Source organism: Bufo bufo, chromosome 9 (assembly GCF_905171765.1).
Source record: "Bufo bufo chromosome 9, aBufBuf1.1, whole genome shotgun sequence".
Classification (NCBI taxonomy): Eukaryota; Metazoa; Chordata; class Amphibia; order Anura; family Bufonidae; genus Bufo; species Bufo bufo.
In genome coordinates, this window is record NC_053397.1 from 226,154,716 (window position 1) to 226,176,432 (window position 21,717).

The following is a 21,717-nucleotide window of genomic DNA, read 5'->3' on the forward strand; positions in this document are numbered from 1 at the left end:
TTGGCAGGCGAAGACGTCCGTCAATACTAAACCCCGCCTCCTAGCTAGTTGTAACCAATCAGTTTGTAGTAGGGTAATGAGAGGGCGGTGCTTAACCTTACGGGCAGCGTGGAGATTGGCAGTGCGCTAACGGAGATGGCAGAGCAGTGAGTAAACTTCATTACAGTGACGTCATAACTCATAATATTGATACTTTGTTGTGGGCAGGCGTCACATGATCAATTATGATTATATCAGGCTTGGTCACGTGGTCTTGTGTGTTTTTTAAAATTTATTTGAATTTTTTCTATTTAGGAATAAAGTTGATTGAATTATTTGGCGCAGTGATTCGTGACCATTATGATGCGCCGTAGACTCCGCTTTCTTCCTGTAGAGGAGATCGTGGGGGTTACGTCCGGCATCCAGTAATCTGGGAAGTCAAAGGCGTACGGCAACATCGCCGCGACCACAGTGTGAACAAGGCGCTGGCGTCCATGTTGGAATGCTTGTCTTTACCCATAGGAAACCTTGGGGCTGTGGACGGTGCGGTTTTCTATCAGATGATTGCCCGTATGGCCGCACTGAAGCTCACATGACGCGTCGCCATAGACCGCAGTGCAGCTCGCACTCTGTCACGGATACTCCCGTCACAGGGCGGCCTCCGATATCGATTGGTCCGGGCATGCTGGGAGTTGTAGTTTATTATACCAGTATTAATTCCTCCCTGCAGAATGGGACGCTCCGCCATAAAACGCATCTCAAAGAAACGGCCAAGGAAGGCGACAACGGCCGCGAGCAAACAGCCGCCCGCCGCCCGGAACACAGGTGAGACACGGGATCAGAGCAATGTGCCGCCATATTGTCTACCAGCAGACAGGGATTCACAGGGTGTGTCCTCCCTGCAGAGTCCGGTGCACGCCCTCCTCCACACCATACATTCACCTCAGAGGAGACGGCGACCCTCAGGAAGAACCTCCTCACCTGGTACAACCGACGCAAACGAGACCTGCCATGGCGGACACTGGTAATAACACAGAGCGCCATGTATGACTGTGACTGCACCAGCAGAATAGTGAGTGCAGCTCTGGAGTATAATACAGGATGTAACCCAGGATCAGTACAGGATAAGTAATGTATGTACACAGTGACTGCACCAGCAGAATAGTGAGTGCAGCTCTGGAGTATAATACAGGATGTAACCCAGGATCAGTACAGGATAAGTAATGTATATACACAGTGACTGCACCAGCAGAATAGTGAGTGCAGCTCTGGAGTATAATACAGGATGTAACTCAGGATCAGTACAGAATAAGTAATGTATGTACACAGTGACTGCACCAGCAGAATAGTGAGTGCAGCTCTGGAGTATAATACAGGATGTAACTCAGGATCAGTACAGGATAAGTAATGTATGTACACAGTGACTGCACCAGCAGAATAGTGAGTGCAGCTCTGGAGTATAATACAGGATGTAACTCAGGATCAGTACAGGATAAGTAATGTATGTACACAGTGACTGCACCAGCAGAATAGTGAGTGCAGCTCTGGAGTATAATACAGGATGTAACTCAGGATCAGTACAGGATAAGTAATGTATGTACACAGTGACTGCACCAGCAGAATAGTGAGTGCAGCTCTGGAGTATAATACAGGATGTAACTCAGGATCAGTACAGGATAAGTAATGTATGTACACAGTGACTGCACCAGCAGAATAGTGAGTGCAGCTCTGGAGCATAATACAGGATGTAACTCAGGACCAGTACAGGATAAGTAATGTATGTACACAGTGACTCCACCAGCGAAATAGTGAGTGCAGCTCTGGAGTATAATACAGGATGTAACTCAGGATCAGTACAGGATAAGTAATGTATGTACACAGTGACTGCACCAGCAGAATAGTGAGTGCAGCTCTGGAGTATAATACAGGATGTAACTCAGGATAAGTACTGGATAAGTAATGTATGTACACAGTGACTGCACCAGCAGAATAGTGAGTGCAGCTCTGGAGTATAATACAGGATGTAACTCAGGATCAGTACAAGATAAGTAATGTATGTACACAGTGACTGCACCAGCAGAATAGTGAGTGCAGCTCTGGAGTATAATACAGGATGTAACTCAGGATCAGTACAGGATAAGTAATATATGTGCACAGTGACTGCACCAGCAGAATAGTGAGTGCAGCTCTGGAGGATAATACAGGATGTAACTGAGGATCAGTACAGGATAAGTAATGTATGTACACAGTGACTGCACCAGCAAAATAGTGAGTACAGCTCTGGAGTATAATACAGGATGTAACTCAGGATAAGTACAGGATAAGTAATGTATGTACACAGTGACTGCACCAGCAGAATAGTGAGTGCAGCTCTGGAGTATAATACAGGATGTAACTCAGGATCAGTACAGGATAAGTAATGTATGTACACAGTGACTGCACCAGCAGAATAGTGAGTGCAGCTCTGGAGTATAATACAGGATGTAACTCAGGATCAGTACAGGATAAGTAATGTATGTACACAGTGACTGCACCAGCAGAATAGTGAGTGCAGCTCTGCACTGGTCCTGTTGATTCTGGGTTAGAGGAGTTGTGCTGTTTGTTTTGTGATGTTTGGATGAAAATGGAGAAAACCTCTCTGTTTCAGGCGGATACAGAATTGGACATGGACCGCAGAGCATATGGAGGTGATTATCCAAGGAGCAACTTTTTATATTGAATGGACAGTACACCTACAGCAATGTTATGCATCTTCATACAATCTATTGCTCCCTGTTATCAGCCATTTTAGGGGAGAGGATGACTGTAGGACAGGAGAATACAGTCTATTGCTCCCTGTTATCAGCCATTTCAGAGGAGAGGATGACTGTAGGACAGGAGAATACAATCTATTGCCCCCTGTTATCAGCCATTTCAGGGGAGAGGATGACTGTAGGACAGGAGAATACAGTCTATTGCTCCCTGTTATCAGACATTTCAGGGGAGAGGATGACTGTAGGACAGGAGAATACAGTCTATTGCTCCCTGTTATCAGCCATTTCAGAGGAGAGGATGACTGTAGGACAGGAGAATACAATCTATTGCCCCCTGTTATCAGCCATTTCAGGGGAGAGGATGACTGTAGGACAGGAGAATACAATCTATTGCCGCCTGTTATCAGCCATTTCAGGGGAGAGGATGACTGTAGGACAGGAGAATACAGTCTATTGCCCCCTGTTATCAGCCATTTCAGGGGAGAAGATGACTGTAGGACAGGAGAATACAGTCTATTGCCCCCTGTTATCAGCCATTTCAGGGGAGAGGATGACTGTAGGACAGGAGAATACAGTCTATTGCTCCCTGTTATCAGCCATTTCAGAGGAGAGGATGACTGTAGGACAGGAGAATACAGTCTATTGCCCCCTGTTATCAGCCATTTCAGAGGAGAGGATGACTGTAGGACAGGAGAATACAGTCTATTGCCCCCTGTTATCAGCCATTTTAGGGGAGAGGATGACTGTAGGACAGGAGAATACAGTCTATTGCCCCTGTTATCAGCCATTTCAGGGGAGAGGATGACTGTAGGACAGGAGAATACAGTCTATTGCCCCCTGTTATCAGCCATTTCAGGGGAGAGGATGACTGTAGGACAGGAGAATACAGTCTATTGCCCCTGTTATCAGCCATTTCAGGGGGGAGGATGACTGTAGGACAGGAGAATACAGTCTATTGCTCCCTGTTATCAGCCATTTCAGGGGAGAGGATGACTGTAGGACAGGAGAATACAGTCTATTGCCCCTGTTATCAGCCATTTCAGGGAAGAGGATGACTGTAGGACAAGAGAATACAGTCTATTGCCCCCTGTTATCAGCCATTTCAGGGGAGAGGATGACTGTAGGACAGGAGAATACAGTCTATTGCCCCCTGTTATCAGCCATTTTAGAGGAGAGGATGACTGTAGGACAGGAGAATACAGTCTATTGCTTTCTGTTATCAGCCATTTCAGGGGAGAGGATGACTGTAGGACAGGAGAATACAGTCTATTGCCCCTGTTATCAGCCATTTCAGGGAAGAGGATGACTGTAGGACAGGAGAATACAGTCTATTGCCCCCTGTTATCAGCCATTTCAGGGGAGAGGATGACTGTAGGACAGGAGAATACAATCTATTGCCCCCTGTTATCAGCCATTTCAGGGGAGAGGATGACTGTAGGACAGGAGAATACAGTCTATTGCTCCCTGTTATCAGCCATTTCAGGGGAGAGGATGACTGTAGGACAGGAGAATACAGTCTATTGCCCCCTGTTATCAGCCATTTCAGGGGAGAGGATGACTGTAGGACAGGAGAATACAGTCTATTGCCCCCTGTTATCAGCCATTTCAGGGGAGAGGATGACTGTAGGACAGGAGAATACAGTCTATTGCTCCCTGTTATCAGCCATTTCAGGGGAGAGGATGACTGTAGGACAGGAGAATACAGTCTATTGCTCCCTGTTATCAGCCATTTCAGAGGAGAGGATGACTGTAGGACAGGAGAATACAATCTATTGCCCCCTGTTATCAGCCATTTCAGGGGAGAGGATGACTGTAGGACAGGAGAATACAGTCTATTGCCCCCTGTTATCAGACATTTCAGGGGAGAGGATGACTGTAGGACAGGAGAATACAATCTATTGCTCCCTGTTATCAGCCATTTCAGGGGAGAGGATGACTGTAGGACAGGAGAATACAATCTATTGCCGCCTGTTATCAGCCATTTCAGGGGAGAGGATGACTGTAGGACAGGAGAATACAGTCTATTGCCCCCTGTTATCAGCCATTTCAGGGGAGAAGATGACTGTAGGACAGGAGAATACAGTCTATTGCCCCCTGTTATCAGCCATTTCAGGGGAGAGGATGACTGTAGGACAGGAGAATACAGTCTATTGCTCCCTGTTATCAGCCATTTCAGAGGAGAGGATGACTGTAGGACAGGAGAATACAGTCTATTGCCCCCTGTTATCAGCCATTTCAGAGGAGAGGATGACTGTAGGACAGGAGAATACAGTCTATTGCCCCCTGTTATCAGCCATTTGAGGGGAGAGGATGACTGTAGGACAGGAGAATACAGTCTATTGCCCCCTGTTATCAGCCATTTTAGGGGAGAGGATGACTGTAGGACAGGAGAATACAGTCTATTGCCCCTGTTATCAGCCATTTCAGGGAAGAGGATGACTGTAGGACAGGAGAATACAGTCTATTGCCCCCTGTTATCAGCCATTTCAGGGGAGAGGATGACTGTAGGACAGGAGAATACAGTCTATTGCTCCCTGTTATCAGCCATTTCAGGGGGGAGGATGACTGTAGGACAGGAGAATACAGTCTATTGCCTCCTGTTATCAGCCATTTTAGGGGAGAGGATGACTGTAGGACAGGAGAATACAGTCTATTGCCCCCTGTTATCAGCCATTTCAGGGGAGAGGATGACTGTAGGACAGGAGAATACAATCTATTGCCCCCTGTTATCAGCCATTTCAGGGGAGAGGATGACTGTAGGACAGGAGAATACAGTCTATTGCTCCCTGTTATCAGCCATTTCAGGGGAGAGGATGACTGTAGGACAGGAGAATACAGTCTATTGCCCCCTGTTATCAGCCATTTCAGGGGAGAGGATGACTGTAGGACAGGAGAATACAGTCTATTGCCCCCTGTTATCAGACATTTCAGGGGAGAGGATGACTGTAGGACAGGAGAATACAATCTATTGCTCCCTGTTATCAGCCATTTCAGGGGAGAGGATGACTGTAGGACAGGAGAATACAGTCTATTGCTCCCTGTTATCAGCCATTTCAGAGGAGAGGATGACTGTAGGACAGGAGAATACAATCTATTGCCCCCTGTTATCAGCCATTTCAGGGGAGAGGATGACTGTAGGACAGGAGAATACAGTCTATTGCCCCCTGTTATCAGACATTTCAGGGGAGAGGATGACTGTAGGACAGGAGAATACAGTCTATTGCCCCCTGTTATCAGACATTTCAGGGGAGAGGATGACTGTAGGACAGGAGAATACAATCTATTGCTCCCTGTTATCAGCCATTTCAGGGGAGAGGATGACTGTAGGACAGGAGAATACAGTCTATTGCCCCCTGTTATCAGCCATTTCAGGGGAGAAGATGACTGTAGGACAGGAGAATACAGTCTATTGCCCCCTGTTATCAGCCATTTCAGGGGAGAGGATGACTGTAGGACAGGAGAATACAGTCTATTGCTCCCTGTTATCAGCCATTTCAGAGGAGAGGATGACTGTAGGACAGGAGAATACAGTCTATTGCCCCCTGTTATCAGCCATTTCAGAGGAGAGGATGACTGTAGGACAGGAGAATACAGTCTATTGCCCCCTGTTATCAGCCATTTTAGGGGAGAGGATGACTGTAGGACAGGAGAATACAGTCTATTGCCCCTGTTATCTGCCATTTCAGGGGAGAGGATGACTGTAGGACAGGAGAATACAGTCTATTGCCCCCTGTTATCAGCCATTTCAGGGGAGAGGATGACTGTAGGACAGGAGAATACAATCTATTGCCCCTGTTATCAGCCATTTCAGGGGAGAGGATGACTGTAGGACAGGAGAATACAGTCTATTGCTCCCTGTTATCAGCCATTTCAGGGGAGAGGATGACTGTAGGACAGGAGAATACAGTCTATTGCCCCTGTTATCAGCCATTTCAGGGAAGAGGATGACTGTAGGACAGGAGAATACAGTCTATTGCTCCCTGTTATCAGCCATTTCAGGGGAGAGGATGACTGTAGGACAGGAGAATACAGTCTATTGCTCCCTGTTATCAGCCATTTCAGAGGAGAGGATGACTGTAGGACAGGAGAATACAATCTATTGCCCCCTGTTATCAGCCATTTCAGGGGAGAGGATGACTGTAGGACAGGAGAATACAGTCTATTGCCCCCTGTTATCAGACATTTCAGGGGAGAGGATGACTGTAGGACAGGAGAATACAATCTATTGCTCCCTGTTATCAGCCATTTCAGGGGAGAGGATGACTGTAGGACAGGAGAATACAGTCTATTGCCGCCTGTTATCAGCCATTTCAGGGGAGAGGATGACTGTAGGACAGGAGAATACAGTCTATTGCCCCCTGTTATCAGCCATTTCAGGGGAGAAGATGACTGTAGGACAGGAGAATACAGTCTATTGCCCCCTGTTATCAGCCATTTCAGGGGAGAGGATGACTGTAGGACAGGAGAATACAGTCTATTGCTCCCTGTTATCAGCCATTTCAGAGGAGAGGATGACTGTAGGACAGGAGAATACAGTCTATTGCCCCCTGTTATCAGCCATTTCAGGGGAGAGGATGACTGTAGGACAGGAGAATACAGTCTATTGCCCCCTGTTATCAGCCATTTTAGGGGAGAGGATGACTGTAGGACAGGAGAATACAGTCTATTGCCCCTGTTATCTGCCATTTCAGGGGAGAGGATGACTGTAGGACAGGAGAATACAGTCTATTGCCCCTGTTATCAGCCATTTCAGGGGAGAGGATGACTGTAGGACAGGAGAATACAGTCTATTGCCCCCTGTTATCAGCCATTTCAGGGGAGAGGATGACTGTAGGACAGGAGAATACAATCTATTGCCCCTGTTATCAGCCATTTCATGGGAGAGGATGACTGTAGGACAGGAGAATACAGTCTATTGCTCCCTGTTATCAGCCATTTCAGGGGAGAGGATGACTGTAGGACAGGAGAATACAGTCTATTGCTCCCTGTTATCAGCCATTTCAGAGGAGAGGATGACTGTAGGACAGGAGAATACAGTCTATTGCCCCCTGTTATCAGCCATTTCAGGGGAGAGGATGACTGTAGGACAGGAGAATACAGTCTATTGCCCCCTGTTATCAGCCATTTCAGGGGAGAGGATGACTGTAGGACAGGAGAATACAGTCTATTGCCCCCTGTTATCAGCCATTTTAGAGGAGAGGATGACTGTAGGACAGGAGAATACAGTCTATTGCTTTCTGTTATCAGCCATTTCAGGGGAGAGGATGACTGTAGGACAGGAGAATACAGTCTATTGCCCCTGTTATCAGCCATTTCAGGGAAGAGGATGACTGTAGGACAGGAGAATACAGTCTATTGCCCCCTGTTATCAGCCATTTCAGGGGAGAGGATGACTGTAGGACAGGAGAATACAGTCTATTGCCCCCTGTTATCAGCCATTTCAGGGGAGAGGATGACTGTAGGACAGGAGAATACAGTCTATTGCTCCCTGTTATCAGCCATTTTAGGGGAGAGGATGACTGTAGGACAGGAGAATACAGTCTATTGCCCCCTGTTATCAGCCATTTCAGAGGAGAGGATGACTGTAGGACAGGAGAATACAGTCTATTGCCCCCTGTTATCAGCCATTTTAGGGGAGAGGATGACTGTAGGACAGGAGAATACAATCTATTGCTCCCTGTTATCAACCATTTCAGGGGAGAGGATGACTGTAGGACAGGAGAATACAATCTATTGCCGCCTGTTATCAGCCATTTCAGGGGAGAGGATGACTGTAGGACAGGAGAATACAGTCTATTGCCCCCTGTTATCAGCCATTTCAGGGGAGAAGATGACTGTAGGACAGGAGAATACAGTCTATTGCCCCCTGTTATCAGCCATTTCAGGGGAGAGGATGACCGTAGGACAGGAGAATACAGTCTATTGCTCCCTGTTATCAGCCATTTCAGAGGAGAGGATGACTGTAGGACAGGAGAATACAGTCTATTGCTCCCTGTTATCAGCCATTTCAGAGGAGAGGATGACTGTAGGACAGGAGAATACAGTCTATTGCCCCTGTTATCAGCCATTTCAGGGGAGAGGATGACTGTAGGACAGGAGAATACAGTCTATTGCCCCTGTTATCAGCCATTTCAGGGGAGAGGATGACTGTAGGACAGGAGAATACAGTCTATTGCCCCTGTTATCAGCCATTTCAGGGGAGAGGATGACTGTAGGACAGGAGAATACAGTCTATTGCCCCCTGTTATCAGCCATTTCAGGGGAGAGGATGACTGTAGGACAGGAGAATACAGTCTATTGCCCCCTGTTATCAGCCATTTCAGGGGAGAGGATGACTGTAGGACAGGAGAATACAGTCTATTGCCCCTGTTATCAGCCATTTCAGGGAAGAGGATGACTGTAGGACAGGAGAATACAGTCTATTGCCCCTGTTATCAGCCATTTGAGGGAGAGGATGACTGTAGGACAGGAGAATACAGTCTATTGCCTCCTGTTATCAGCCATTTCAGGGGAGAGGATGACTGTAGGACAGGAGAATACAGTCTATTGCCTCCTGTTATCAGCCATTTCAGGGGAGAGGATGACTGTAGGACAGGAGAATACAGTCTATTGCTCCCTGTTATCAGCCATTTCAGGGGAGAGGATGACTGTAGGACAGGAGAATACAGTCTATTGCCCCTGTTATCAGCCATTTCAGGGAAGAGGATGACTGTAGGACAGGAGAATACAGTCTATTGCCCCTGTTATCAGCCATTTCAGGGGAGAGGATGACTGTAGGACAGGAGAATACAGTCTATTGCCTCCTGTTATCAGCCATTTCAGGGGAGAGGATGACTGTAGGACAGGAGAATACAGTCTATTGCCTCCTGTTATCAGCCATTTCAGGGGAGAGGATGACTGTAGGACAGGAGAATACAGTCTATTGCCCCCTGTTATCAGCCATTTCAGGTGAGAGGATGACTGTAGGACAGGAGAATACAGTCTATTGCCCCTGTTATCAGCCATTTCAGGGGAGAGGATGACTGTAGGACAGGAGAATACAGTCTATTGCCCCTTGTTATCAGCCATTTCAGGTGAGAGGATGACTGTAGGACAGGAGAATACAGTCTATTGCCCCCTGTTATCAGCCATTTCAGGGGAGAGGATGACTGTAGGACAGGAGAATACAGTCTATTGCCCCCTGTTATCAGCCATTTCAGAGGAGAGGATGACTGTAGGACAGGAGAATACAGTCTATTGCCCCCTGTTATCAGCCATTTCAGGTGAGAGGATGACTGTAGGACAGGAGAATACAGTCTATTGCCCCCTGTTATCAGCCATTTCAGGGGAGAGGATGACTGTAGGACAGGAGAATACAGTCTATTGTCCCCTGTTATCAGCCATTTCAGGGGAGAGGATGACTGTAGGACAGGAGAATACAGTCTATTGCTCCCTGTTATCAGCCATTTCAGGGGAGAGGATGACTGTAGGACAGGAGAATACAGTCTATTGCCCCTGTCATCAGCCATTTCAGGGGAGAGGATGACTGTAGGACAGGAGAATACAGTCTATTGCCCCCTGTTATCAGCCATTTCCGGGGAGAGGATGACTGTAGGACGGGAGAATACAGTCTATTGCCCCCTGATATCAGCCATTTCAGGGGAGAGGATGACTGTAGTACAGGAGAATACAGTCTATTGCCTCCTGTTATCAGCTATTTCAGGGGAGAGGATGACTGTAGGACAGGAGAATACAGTCTATTGCCTCCTGTTATCAGCCATTTCAGGGGAGAGGATGACTGTAGGACAGGAGAATACAGTCTATTGCCCCCTGTTATCAGTAATTTCAGGTGAGAGGATGACTGTAGGACAGGAGAATACAGTCTATTGCCCCCTGTTATCAGCCATTTCAGGGGAGAGGATGACTGTAGGACAGGAGAATACAGTCTATTGCCCCCTGTTATCAGCCATTTCAGGGGAGAGGATGACTGTAGGACAGGAGAATACAGTCTATTGCCCCCTGTTATCAGCCATTTCAGGGGAGAGGATGACTGTAGGACAGGAGAATACAGTCTATTGCCCCCTGTTATCAGCCATTTCAGGGGAGAGGATGACTGTAGGACAGGAGAATACAGTCTATTGCTCCCTGTTATCAGCCATTTCAGGGGAGAGGATGACTGTAGGACAGGAGAATACAGTCTATTGCCGCCTGTTATCAGCCATTTCAGGGGAGAGGATGACTGTAGGACAGGAGAATACAATCTATTGCCCCCTGTTATCAGCCATTTCAGGGGAGAGGATGACTGTAGGACGGGAGAATACAGTCTATTGCCCCCTGATATCAGCCATTTCAGGGGAGAGGATGACTGTAGTACAGGAGAATACAGTCTATTGCCTCCTGTTATCAGCTATTTCAGGGGAGAGGATGACTGTAGGACAGGAGAATACAGTCTATTGCCCCCTGTTATCAGCCATTTCAGGGGAGAGGATGACTGTAGGACAGGAGAATACAGTCTATTGCCCCCTGTTATCAGCCATTTCAGGGGAGAGGATGACTGTAAAACAGGAGAATACAGTCTATTGCCCCCTGTTATCAGCCATTTCAGGGGAGAGGATGACTGTAGGACAGGAGAATACAGTCTATTGCTCCCTGTTATCAGCCATTTCAGGGGAGAGGATGACTGTAGGACAGGAGAATACAGTCTATTGCCGCCTGTTATCAGCCATTTCAGGGGAGAGGATGACTGTAGGACAGGAGAATACAATCTATTGCCCCCTGTTATCAGCCATTTCAGGGGAGAGGATGACTGTAGGACAGGAGAATACAGTCTATTGCCCCTTGTTATCAGCCATTTCAGAGGAGAGGATGACTGTAGGACAGGAGAATACAGTATATTGCCCCCTGTTATCAGACATTTCAGGGGAGAGGATGACTGTAGGACAGGAGAATACAGTCTATTGCCCCATGTTATCAGACATTTCAGGGGAGAGGATGACTGTAGGACAGGAGAATACAGTATATTGCCCCCTGTTATCAGACATTTCAGGGGAGAGGATGACTGTAGGACAGGAGAATACAGTCTATTGCCCCCTGTTATCAGACATTTCAGGGGAGATGATGACTGTAGGACAGGAGAATACAATCTATTGCCCCCTGTTATCAGCCATTTCAGAGGAGAGGATGACTGTAGGACAGGAGAATACAGTCTACTGCCCCCTGTTATCAGCCATTTCAGGGGAGAGGATGACTGTAGGACAGGAGAATACAGTCTATTGCCCCCTGTTATCAGCCATTTCAGAGGAGAGGATGACTGTAGGACAGGAGAATACAGTCTATTGCCCCCTGTTATCAGCCATTTCAGAGGAGAGGATGACTGTAGGACAGGAGAATACAGTCTATTGCCCCCTGTTATCAGCCATTTCAGAGGAGAGGATGACTGTAGGACAGGAGAATACAATCTATTGCCTCCTGTTATCAGCCATTTCAGGGGAGAGGATGACTGTAGGACAGGAGAATACAGTCTATTGCCCCCTGTTATCAGCCATTTCAGGGGAGAGGATGACTGTAGGACAGGAGAATACAGTCTATTGCTCCCTGTTATCAGCCATTTCAGGGGAGGAGAGGATGACTGTAGGACAGGAGAATACAGTCTATTGCCCCCTGTTATCAGCCATTTCAGAGGAGAGGATGACTGTAGGACAGGAGAATACAGTCTATTGCCCCCTGTTATCAGCCATTTCAGAGGAGAGGATGACTGTAGGACAGGAGAATACAGTCTATTGCTCCCTGTTATCAGCCATTTCAGAGGAGAGGATGACTGTAGGACAGGAGAATACAGTCTATTGCCCCCTGTTATCAGCCATTTCAGAGGAGAGGATGACTGTAGGACAGGAGAATACAATCTATTGCCTCCTGTTATCAGCCATTTCAGGGGAGAGGATGACTGTAGGACAGGAGAATACAGTCTATTGCCCCCTGTTATCAGCCATTTCAGGGGAGAGGATGACTGTAGGACAGGAGAATACAGTCTACTGCCCCCTGTTATCAGCCATTTCAGGGGAGAGGATGACTGTAGGACAGGAGAATACAGTCTATTGCTCCCTGTTATCAGCCATTTCAGAGGAGAGGATGACTGTAGGACAGGAGAATACAGTCTATTGCCCCCTGTTATCAGCCATTTCAGGGGAGAGGATGACTGTAGGACAGGAGAATACAGTCTATTGCCCCCTGTTATCAGCCATTTCAGGGGAGAGGATGACTGTAGGACAGGAGAATACAGTCTATTGCTCCCTGTTATCAGCCATGTATACCAGTCCTGTAATAACTGGGAGTCTTCTTCCGTCTCCGCAGTCTGGGTGTCGGAGGTGATGCTGCAGCAGACTCAGGTGTCCACGGTCATTGACTACTACACCAAGTGGATGAAGGTGAAGGGATGTTTGGGGGAGGGGAGCATTTGCAGTGACCTATAGGAATCTCATCCACTAGTGTCTTTGTCCTGCAGACTTGGCCGACCGTTCAGGATCTGGCGATGGCATCACTGGAGGTAGGTGATGATCTGGCGGCCATCATTCCTGGTGTGTTACATTGTATCAGTGCATCATTAGGTGCTGCAGTAACAGTTCTAACCGGCAGTGTTACTATCCGCCCCCAGGAGGTGAACGAGAAGTGGTCCGGTCTAGGGTATTACTCACGGGGTCGGCGGCTGCATGAAGGAGCCCAGAAGGTTTGTACAAGTCATCTTCTTGGTGTTGAGACATGGGAGGTCCTACTGAATGGTTTGGCCTATGATGCAGAGTTGTTCTAGCGGAAGTGAGTGGTTTGGTCCATGATGCAGGGAGGTTCTAGCAGGAGCAGTGAATGGTTTGGTCCATGATACTTAACATCTTGGCGTCTCCAGGTTGTGCGGGAGTTGGGGGGTCGGATGCCTCGCACTGCGGAAGACTTACAGAGACTGCTGCCGGGGGTGGGCAGGTATACAGCCGGGGCGGTGTCCTCTATCTCCTACGGGCAGGTAAGCATGACTGGAGCCCCTTCCACACGGGTCACCCGGATATGAACAGCTTGGCCGCCCTGAACTCCCTGTTATTTATACTTTCCCGCAGGTTACGGGCGTAGTAGACGGGAATGTCATCCGTGTTCTCTGCCGCCTGCGATGCATTGGAGCTGATTTTACCTCCCCGACTGTCACTGACGCCTTGTGGTGAGTACTGTAGCGTTAAAGGGGCGTGCAAATTTTGCAACCTTAGAAAAGACATTCGTGTATTAAGCCATTGTTTTCAAGATCTCTGCTTGCTGTTATCAAAAGGAAACATTGGCTACATCCAAAGACTGAATATCTGTCGGGACCTGGGCCTTTTCACACAGCAGCACTCTGTTACAGTGTATCAGAGCTCGCAATCCTCTTTGAAGCCAGGCTTATCGCTCTTGTCTGCACAGATATATTTTAACAAACCCTCAGCTAAACTAAAGGATATTTGTGTCTACAGACAGCAAGCAGGGATCTTGAAAATGAAAGTTGCAGAGCTGATGAGGCCCAGGACGTGGAGAAGGGTTGATAGTAATCACCGTTTTATGCTTTTCAGGAATTTGGCAAATAATCTTGTTGACCCGGATCGACCCGGAGATTTTAACCAGGCAATGATGGAGCTGGGGGCAACGGTCTGCACCCCTAAAAAAGTGCTCTGCGGTGAATGTCCTCTGCAGACCCTGTGCCGAGCGTTCAAGAAGGTGAGGTGACAACAGACTCGCTCAGCTGCTGTGATGTCACCAGGTGATGATGTCATTCATTCTCCGGAGTCACTTGTACAGTTCGGTAAATCTATTAAAGGGGCGCTCCACCTGTGCACAGGAAGTGTTCAGTTCCCCTGCAGTGCTCCCACAGGGGACATGAAGCATTACATGATGAAATTATATAGGTTGTCCACAGTGAGAGACTCTTCTTGTGGCTGAGGACCCCCTCAGCATTCACTAATAGGGTCCATGACAGTAGGATCTCTACCAGGCAGCCCCATTAATGGCCGCTGTTATGTGTTGCAGGTGGAGCTGGATTCTGCATCCTCCCCCAGTAAATGTGAGAGCAAAAGAGCTAGCACTCAAATGAGCTCCATGTCTGACATCGAGGATTGCGGTGAGTGCAGAGAAGTTATGTCTAGTACACATGAAGATTCACAATATGACAACTGAAGGAACGAGATGGGAATATGCAGACTCGGCATAAAACCTCCATATCGGGTTGAGGTCTGCACACCCCCTTGGAATGCACTGTGCTGGGTCCATACAGCGCTAAGGTTTCTGCACCCCTATAGGAATGCAGTGGGCAGGGGTCCATAATGCGCTGAGGTCTGCATGCCCCTATAGGAATGCACTGGGCTGGGGTCCATAATGCGCTGAGGTCTGCATGCCCCTATAGGAATGTGCTGAGGTCTGCATGCCCCTATAGGAATGTGCTGAGGTCTGCATGCCCCTATAGGAAAGCACTGGGCTGGGGTCCATATAGTACTGAGGTCTGCATGCCCCTATAGGAATGTGCTGAGGTCTGCATGCCCCTATAGGAATGTGCTGAGGTCTGCATGCCCCTATAGGAATGCACTGGGCTGGGGTCCATATAGTACTGAGGTCTGCATGCCCCTATAGGAATGCAGTGGGCAGGGGTCCATAATGCGCTGAGGTCTGCATGCCCCTATAGGAATGCACTGGGTTGGGGTCCATAATGTGCTGAGGTCTGCATGCCCCTATAGGAATGTGCTGAGGTCTGCATGCCCCTATAGGAATGTGCTGAGGTCTGCATGCCCCTATAGGAATGTGCTGAGGTCTGCATGCCCCTATAGGAATGCACTGGGCTGGGGTCCATATAGTACTGAGGTCTGCATGCCCCTATAGGAATGCACTGGGCAGGGGTCCATATATCGCTGGTGCGGTGTAACTGTCATGTGAAGAGCCAGGAATCCCCTATAAATGATGACTATGTTGCTTTATGTGCTGTGACTGATACGCTGTAACGAAGCTGTTCTTCAGCAGCAGCTGCCTCATGTCCACTCTGCATCCAGTCCGGCGACCAGTGGGACCACAGCCTCGGAGTGGCCAACTACCCCCGCAAACCTGCAAAGAAACCCTCCAGAGAGGAGCAGACTGTGACCTGCGTGTGGGAGAAACCCGGGGAGCAGGGGTTCCCGGAGTATTTACTGGTCCAGAGACCCCAGAAAGGTGATACATTGTATGCAGCTCTGTGTCACAATGTACCTGTGCTCACACTGAACCCCATATCCATATACTGTCCTGTATAGGGCTCCTGGCTGGGATGTGGGAATTTCCCAGCATGCTCTTGGAGAAAACGGCCGCCGTGAAGGAGCGGGAAGATGATTTGTGCAGCCGCCTCCATGAAGTGACCGGCCGGGAGGTATCAGCGCAGGATCTGCAGTATGTGGGGGAGGTGAGATGTCCAGAAGTGTACAGAAGGAGGGGTGTGGGGAGAGGTGCAGTGTGTGCCCTGAACCCCAAAATATCAGACTGTGGAAAACTGATGTCATGGGTGTGACCTGAAGATCTAGGAGGTGTCAGTTATGGGTCCTTCTTCCGGCAGGTCGTCCACATCTTCTCTCATATCAACCAGACGTACCTGGTCTACTTGTTGCGCAGTGTTCCGGTGAAGGAGGAGGAGGAGGAGTGCTCCGCTCTGCGCTGGGTCACCAGGAGACAATTTATGGAGTCCGCTGTCCCTACCGCCATGAAAAAGGTAAATTCATGGAAATTTCTGCGGCTTCTTAGGCTACGTCTACACGACGATATTTTGTTGCACTAATGTTTTGCAACAATTTTTATAATGGCAGTCTATGGTGTCGCACTGCAACATTCGAGATGGATTTTTTTGCGACTGTTGCGTCGCAGCATGTTGCATGTTGCGGTGCGACACCATAGACTGCCATTATAAAAATAGTTGCGCAACATATGTCGTCGTGTAGACACAGCCTTATGGTCATCTGGAATCATGTTCTTCTCTATTCACGTCTGAAGTTCACCAGCAGCTTCGTATATGAATGGAGGAAAATCATGAAATCTGTGAAAAAGAAAAGATTTACTTAATGAATTGTGAACCGTTACAGTCATCCTCTCCCCTGAAATGGCTGATAACAGGGGGCAATAGACTGTATTCTCCTGTCCTACAGTCATCCTCTCCCCTGAAATGGCTGATAACAGGGGGCAATAGACTGTATTCTCCTGTCCTACAGTCATCCTCTCCCCTGAAATGGCTGATAACAGGGAGCAATAGACTGTATTCTCCTGTCCTACAGTCATCCTCTCCCCTGAAATGGCTGATAACAGGGGGTAATAGACTGTATTCTCCTGTCCTACAGTCATCCTCTCCCCTGAAATGGCTGATAACAGGGGCAATAGACTGTATTCTCCTGTCCTACAGTCATCCTCTCCTCTGAAATGGCTGATAACAGGGAGCAATAGACTGTATTCTCCTGTCCTACAGTCGTCCTCTCCCCTGAAATGGCTGATAACAGGGGGCAATAGACTGTATTCTCCTGTCCTACAGTCATCCTCTCCCCTGAAATGGCTGATAACAGGGGCAATAGACTGTATTCTCCTGTCCTACAGTCATCCTCTCCCCTGAAATGGCTGATAACAGGGGGCAATAGACTGTATTCTCCTGTCCTACAGTCATCCTCTCCTCTGAAATGGCTGATAACAGGGAGCAATAGACTGTATTCTCCTGTCCTACAGTCGTCCTCTCCCCTGAAATGGCTGATAACAGGGGGCAATAGACTGTATTCTCCTGTCCTACAGTCATCCTCTCCTCTGAAATGGCTGATAACAGGAGCAATAGACTGTATTCTCCTGTCCTACAGTCATCCTCTCCCCTGAAATGGCTGATAACAGGGGGTAATAGACTGTATTCTCCTGTCCTACAGTCATCCTCTCCCCTGAAATGGCTGATAACAGGGGGCAATAGACTGTATTCTCCTGTCCTACAGTCATCCTCTCCTCTGAAATGGCTGATAATAGAGGAGCAATAGATTGTATTCTCCTGTCCTACAGTCATCCTCTCCCCTGAAATGGCTGATAACAGGGAGCAATAGACTGTATTCTCCTGTCCTACAGTCATCCTCTCCCCTGAAATGGCTGATAACAGGAGCAATAGACTGTATTCTCCTGTCCTACAGTCATCCTCTCCCCTGAAATGGCTGATAACAGGGGGTAATAGACTGTATTCTCCTGTCCTACAGTCATCCTCTCCCCTGAAATGGCTGATAACAGGGGCAATAGATTGTATTCTCCTGTCCTACAGTCATCCTCTCCCCTGAAATGGCTGATAACAGGGGGCAATAGATTGTATTCTCCTGTCCTACAGTCATCCTCTCTCCTGAAATGGCTGATAACAGGGGCAATAGACTGTATTCTCCTGTCCTACAGTCATCCTCTCCCCTGAAATGGCTGATAACAGGGGGCAATAGACTGTATTCTCCTGTCCTACAGTCATCCTCTCTCCTGAAATGGCTGATAACAGGGGGCAATAGACTGTATTCTCCTGTCCTACAGTCATCCTCTCCCCTGAAATGGCTGATAACAGAGAGCAATAGACTGTATTCTCCTGTCCTACAGTCATCCTCTCCCCTGAAATGGCTGATAACAGGAGGCAATAGACTGTATTCTCCTGTCCTACAGTCATCCTCTCCTCTGAAATGGCTGATAACAGGGGGTAATAGACTGTATTCTCCTGTCCTACAGTCATCCTCTCCTCTGAAATGGCTGATAACAGGAGGCAATAGACTGTATTCTCCTGTCCTACAGTCATCCTCTCTCCTGAAATGGCTGATAACAGGGGGCAATAGATTGTATTCTCCTGTCCTACAGTCATCCTCTCCCCTGAAATGGCTGATAACAGGGGGCAATAGACTGTATTCTCCTGTCCTACAGTCATCCTCTCCTCTGAAATGGCTGATAACAGGGGGCAATAGACTGTATTCTCCTGTCCTACAGTCATCCTCTCCCCTGAAATGGCTGATAACAGGGAGCAATAGACTGTATTCTCCTGTCCTACAGTCATCCTCTCCTCTGAAATGGCTGATAACAGGGAGCAATAGACTGTATTCTCCTGTCCTACAGTCATCCTCTCCCCCGAAATGGCTGATAACAGGGAGCAATAGACTGTATTCTCCTGTCCTACAGTCATCCTCTCCCCTGAAATGGCTGATAACAGGGGGTAATAGATTGTATTCTCCTGTCCTACAGTCGTCCTCTCCCCTGAAATGGCTGATAACAGGGGGCAATAGACTGTATTCTCCTGTCCTACAGTCATCCTCTCCTCTGAAATGGCTGATAACAGGGGGCAATAGATTGTATTCTCCTGTCCTACAGTCATCCTCTCCCCTGAAATGGCTGATAACAGGGAGCAATAGACTGTATTCTCCTGTCCTACAGTTATCCTCTCCCCTGAAATGGCTGATAACAGGGGGCAATAGACTGTATTCTCCTGTCCTACAGTCATCCTCTCCTCTGAAATGGCTGATAACAGGGGGCAATAGACTGTATTCTCCTGTCCTACAGTCATCCTCTCCCCTGAAATAGCTGATAACAGGTTGCAATAGATTGTATTCTCCTGTCCTACAGTCATCCTCTCCCCTGAAATGGCTGATAACAGGGGGCAATAGATTGTATTCTCCTGTCCTACAGTCATCCTCTCCCCTGAAATGGCTGATAACAGGGAGCAATAGACTGTATTCTCCTGTCCTACAGTCATCCTCTCCCCTGAAATGGCTGATAACAGGAGGCAATAGACTGTATTCTCCTGTCCTACAGTCATCCTCTCCCCTGAAATGGCTGATAACAGGGGGCAATAGACTGTATTCTCCTGTCCTACAGTCATCCTCTCCTCTGAAATGGCTGATAACAGGGGGCAATAGACTGTATTCTCCTGTCCTACAGTCATCCTCTCCCCTGAAATGGCTGATAACAGGGAGCAATAGACTGTATTCTCCTGTCCTACAGTCATCCTCTCACCTGAAATGGCTGATAACAGGGGCAATAGATTGTATTCTCCTGTCCTACAGTCATCCTCTCCCCTGAAATGGCTGATAACAGGGGGCAATAGACTGTATTCTCCTGTCCTACAGTCATCCTCCCCCCTGAAATGGCAGATAACAGGGGGCAATAGACTGTATTCTCCTGTCCTACAGTCATCCTCTCCCCTGAAATGGCTGATAACAGGGGCAATAGATTGTATTCTCCTGTCCTACAGTCATCCTCTCCTCTGAAATGGCTGATAACAGGGGGAAATAGACTGTATTCTCCTGTCCTACAGTCATCCTCTCCCCTAAAATGGCTGATAACAGGGGGCAATAGATTGTATTCTCCTGTCCTACAGTCATCCTCTCCCCTGAAATGTCTGATAACAGGGGGCAATAGACTGTATTCTCCTGTCCTACAGTCATCCTCTCCCCTGAAATGTCTGATAACAGGGGGCAATAGACTGTATTCTCCTGTCCTACAGTCATCCTCTCCCCTGAAATGGCTGATAACAGGGGGCAATAGACTGTATTCTCCTGTCCTACAGTCGTCCTCTCCTCTGAAATGGCGGATATTGACACGCATTGCAGACAGCGCAGGATTGGTTTCTTTTGGGCCTGTTCATCTGACAACCACTTTTCTGTTTTTCCAGATTCTTAAGCTGTGCGAGAGCCGGGGGTTCCTGGGTGATGTAGCAGAGCCGGTGAGCACGCCTTCTACTTCTGCACCTCCTGGTTTCCCAGGCTTTACACTAGGGTTACATTCACACTGCGTCTATACCATGTGCCCCGGGACGCTCCTAGGACGCACGTATCTATAGCCTCGATCCCCCGATATCTACGTCCGTGCTCCTGTTGCAGCATGGAATAGCACGTCCAGTGGACAAAAAAAAAAGGTTCTGTGCGGTGTATGTTTTTTACATGGGGGTCTATGGGCGACCTATGGCGGTATGTCTATAGTGACATCTCAGTAAATCGTACACGGTACAGCACCAGTGTGAACGCAGCTGAATCTGATAGTTATTCCTTGACTTTCAGTCCAAAAAGAGGAAGAAGGACGTAAGTGACATCCAGCCACCCGCCGGAAGAGCCAAGGTGGACAGCAAGCAGAGGTCTATACAGAGCTTCTTCACCGCCACCATCAAGAAAAGAGCCCTGGAGGACGGATCATAAAATGTCCGGCAGCTTTCTGATAGACTTCAGTTCCTTGCTGTTTTCAAGCTTTGTTTGCTTTCAGTGAATGGAAACATTCTTGTTTAAGTATAAAGGCTTGAAACCTGTCCAGACCCAGTCCTATTTTTCACAGCTGAAGGTTTGCTACTATTGTATCCAGACTAGAAAATCTTCTCATCTCCTGGTTTGCCACAATGTATCGGCCGATCAGCCTGACCCCCTGGGGTTTCTGCCTCACAGCGGATTGTGTGATTGGATATAATTGTAGCAAACCTTCAGCTGTGAGGACAGCAGGACAGGGAATTCACCCAGGACCATTCCTGTTTACTGAAAGCAAACAGAGATCCTGAAAAAGGGGGGAATTTATCAACTAATTTGTGCCAGTTTTTTGGAGTAAGACAGAAGCAGATTTTGTTGCATGCCATTTTGTGCAAGAATTTGAGATCTTCCTGGGAACGTATCGGTTTTAGAGAGTGGGCGTGGCTTACCGTTAGGGGCGTGGTCAAAACCTGTCCATGAGACGTATCTATTCGAACATCAATCTGCCGCTGCTCATTGGAGACGTACATTTAATTTTTGCATGCATCGATTTACAAATTTGGTGCAATTTACGCCAATGAAGTTTTGATTGAGAACTTCCTATGAAGTGCGCCAAAGATGAAGCCTTATCCACAGGAGGCCAGGAATATCTGTGACAATTACATGACATCAGAGACCAGAAAGACGCCCACGTTACGGAGCTTAGAAACCTGTGGACTCCATGAGCAACGAAAAGCAAAAAGAAATAAGGAGCCCTGACAACTGGGGACATGGTTCCCTGCACT

The 21,717-nt window shown here is 48.0% G+C and overlaps 1 protein-coding gene across 4 annotated transcripts; it reads left to right on the top strand.

Annotated features, from left to right (window-relative positions):
* The first annotated feature begins 89 nt into the window (after nt 1-89).
* On the top strand, nt 90-21,685 carry MUTYH (mutY DNA glycosylase). 4 transcript variants are annotated; one of them, XM_040408181.1, is made up of 16 exons: nt 90-146; nt 295-804; nt 885-1,003; nt 2,627-2,666; nt 13,062-13,135; nt 13,213-13,254; nt 13,363-13,434; nt 13,609-13,722; nt 13,814-13,911; nt 14,294-14,438; nt 14,748-14,838; nt 15,726-15,914; nt 15,995-16,140; nt 16,291-16,443; nt 20,374-20,424; nt 20,759-21,685. In XM_040408181.1, the coding sequence occupies exons 2-16, from the start codon at nt 711-713 to the stop codon at nt 20,891-20,893; spliced, it is 1,563 nt and encodes a 520-aa protein (XP_040264115.1). In that variant the 5' UTR covers nt 90-146; nt 295-710; the 3' UTR covers nt 20,894-21,685. The 4 variants fall into 4 exon arrangements, with proteins under 4 accessions (XP_040264115.1, XP_040264113.1, XP_040264116.1 ...); XM_040408179.1 differs by having other exon boundaries at nt 96-146; nt 710-804; XM_040408182.1 differs by having other exon boundaries at nt 96-146; nt 710-804; nt 14,748-14,781; nt 15,729-15,914.
* Nucleotides 21,686-21,717: the final 32 nt, after the last annotated feature.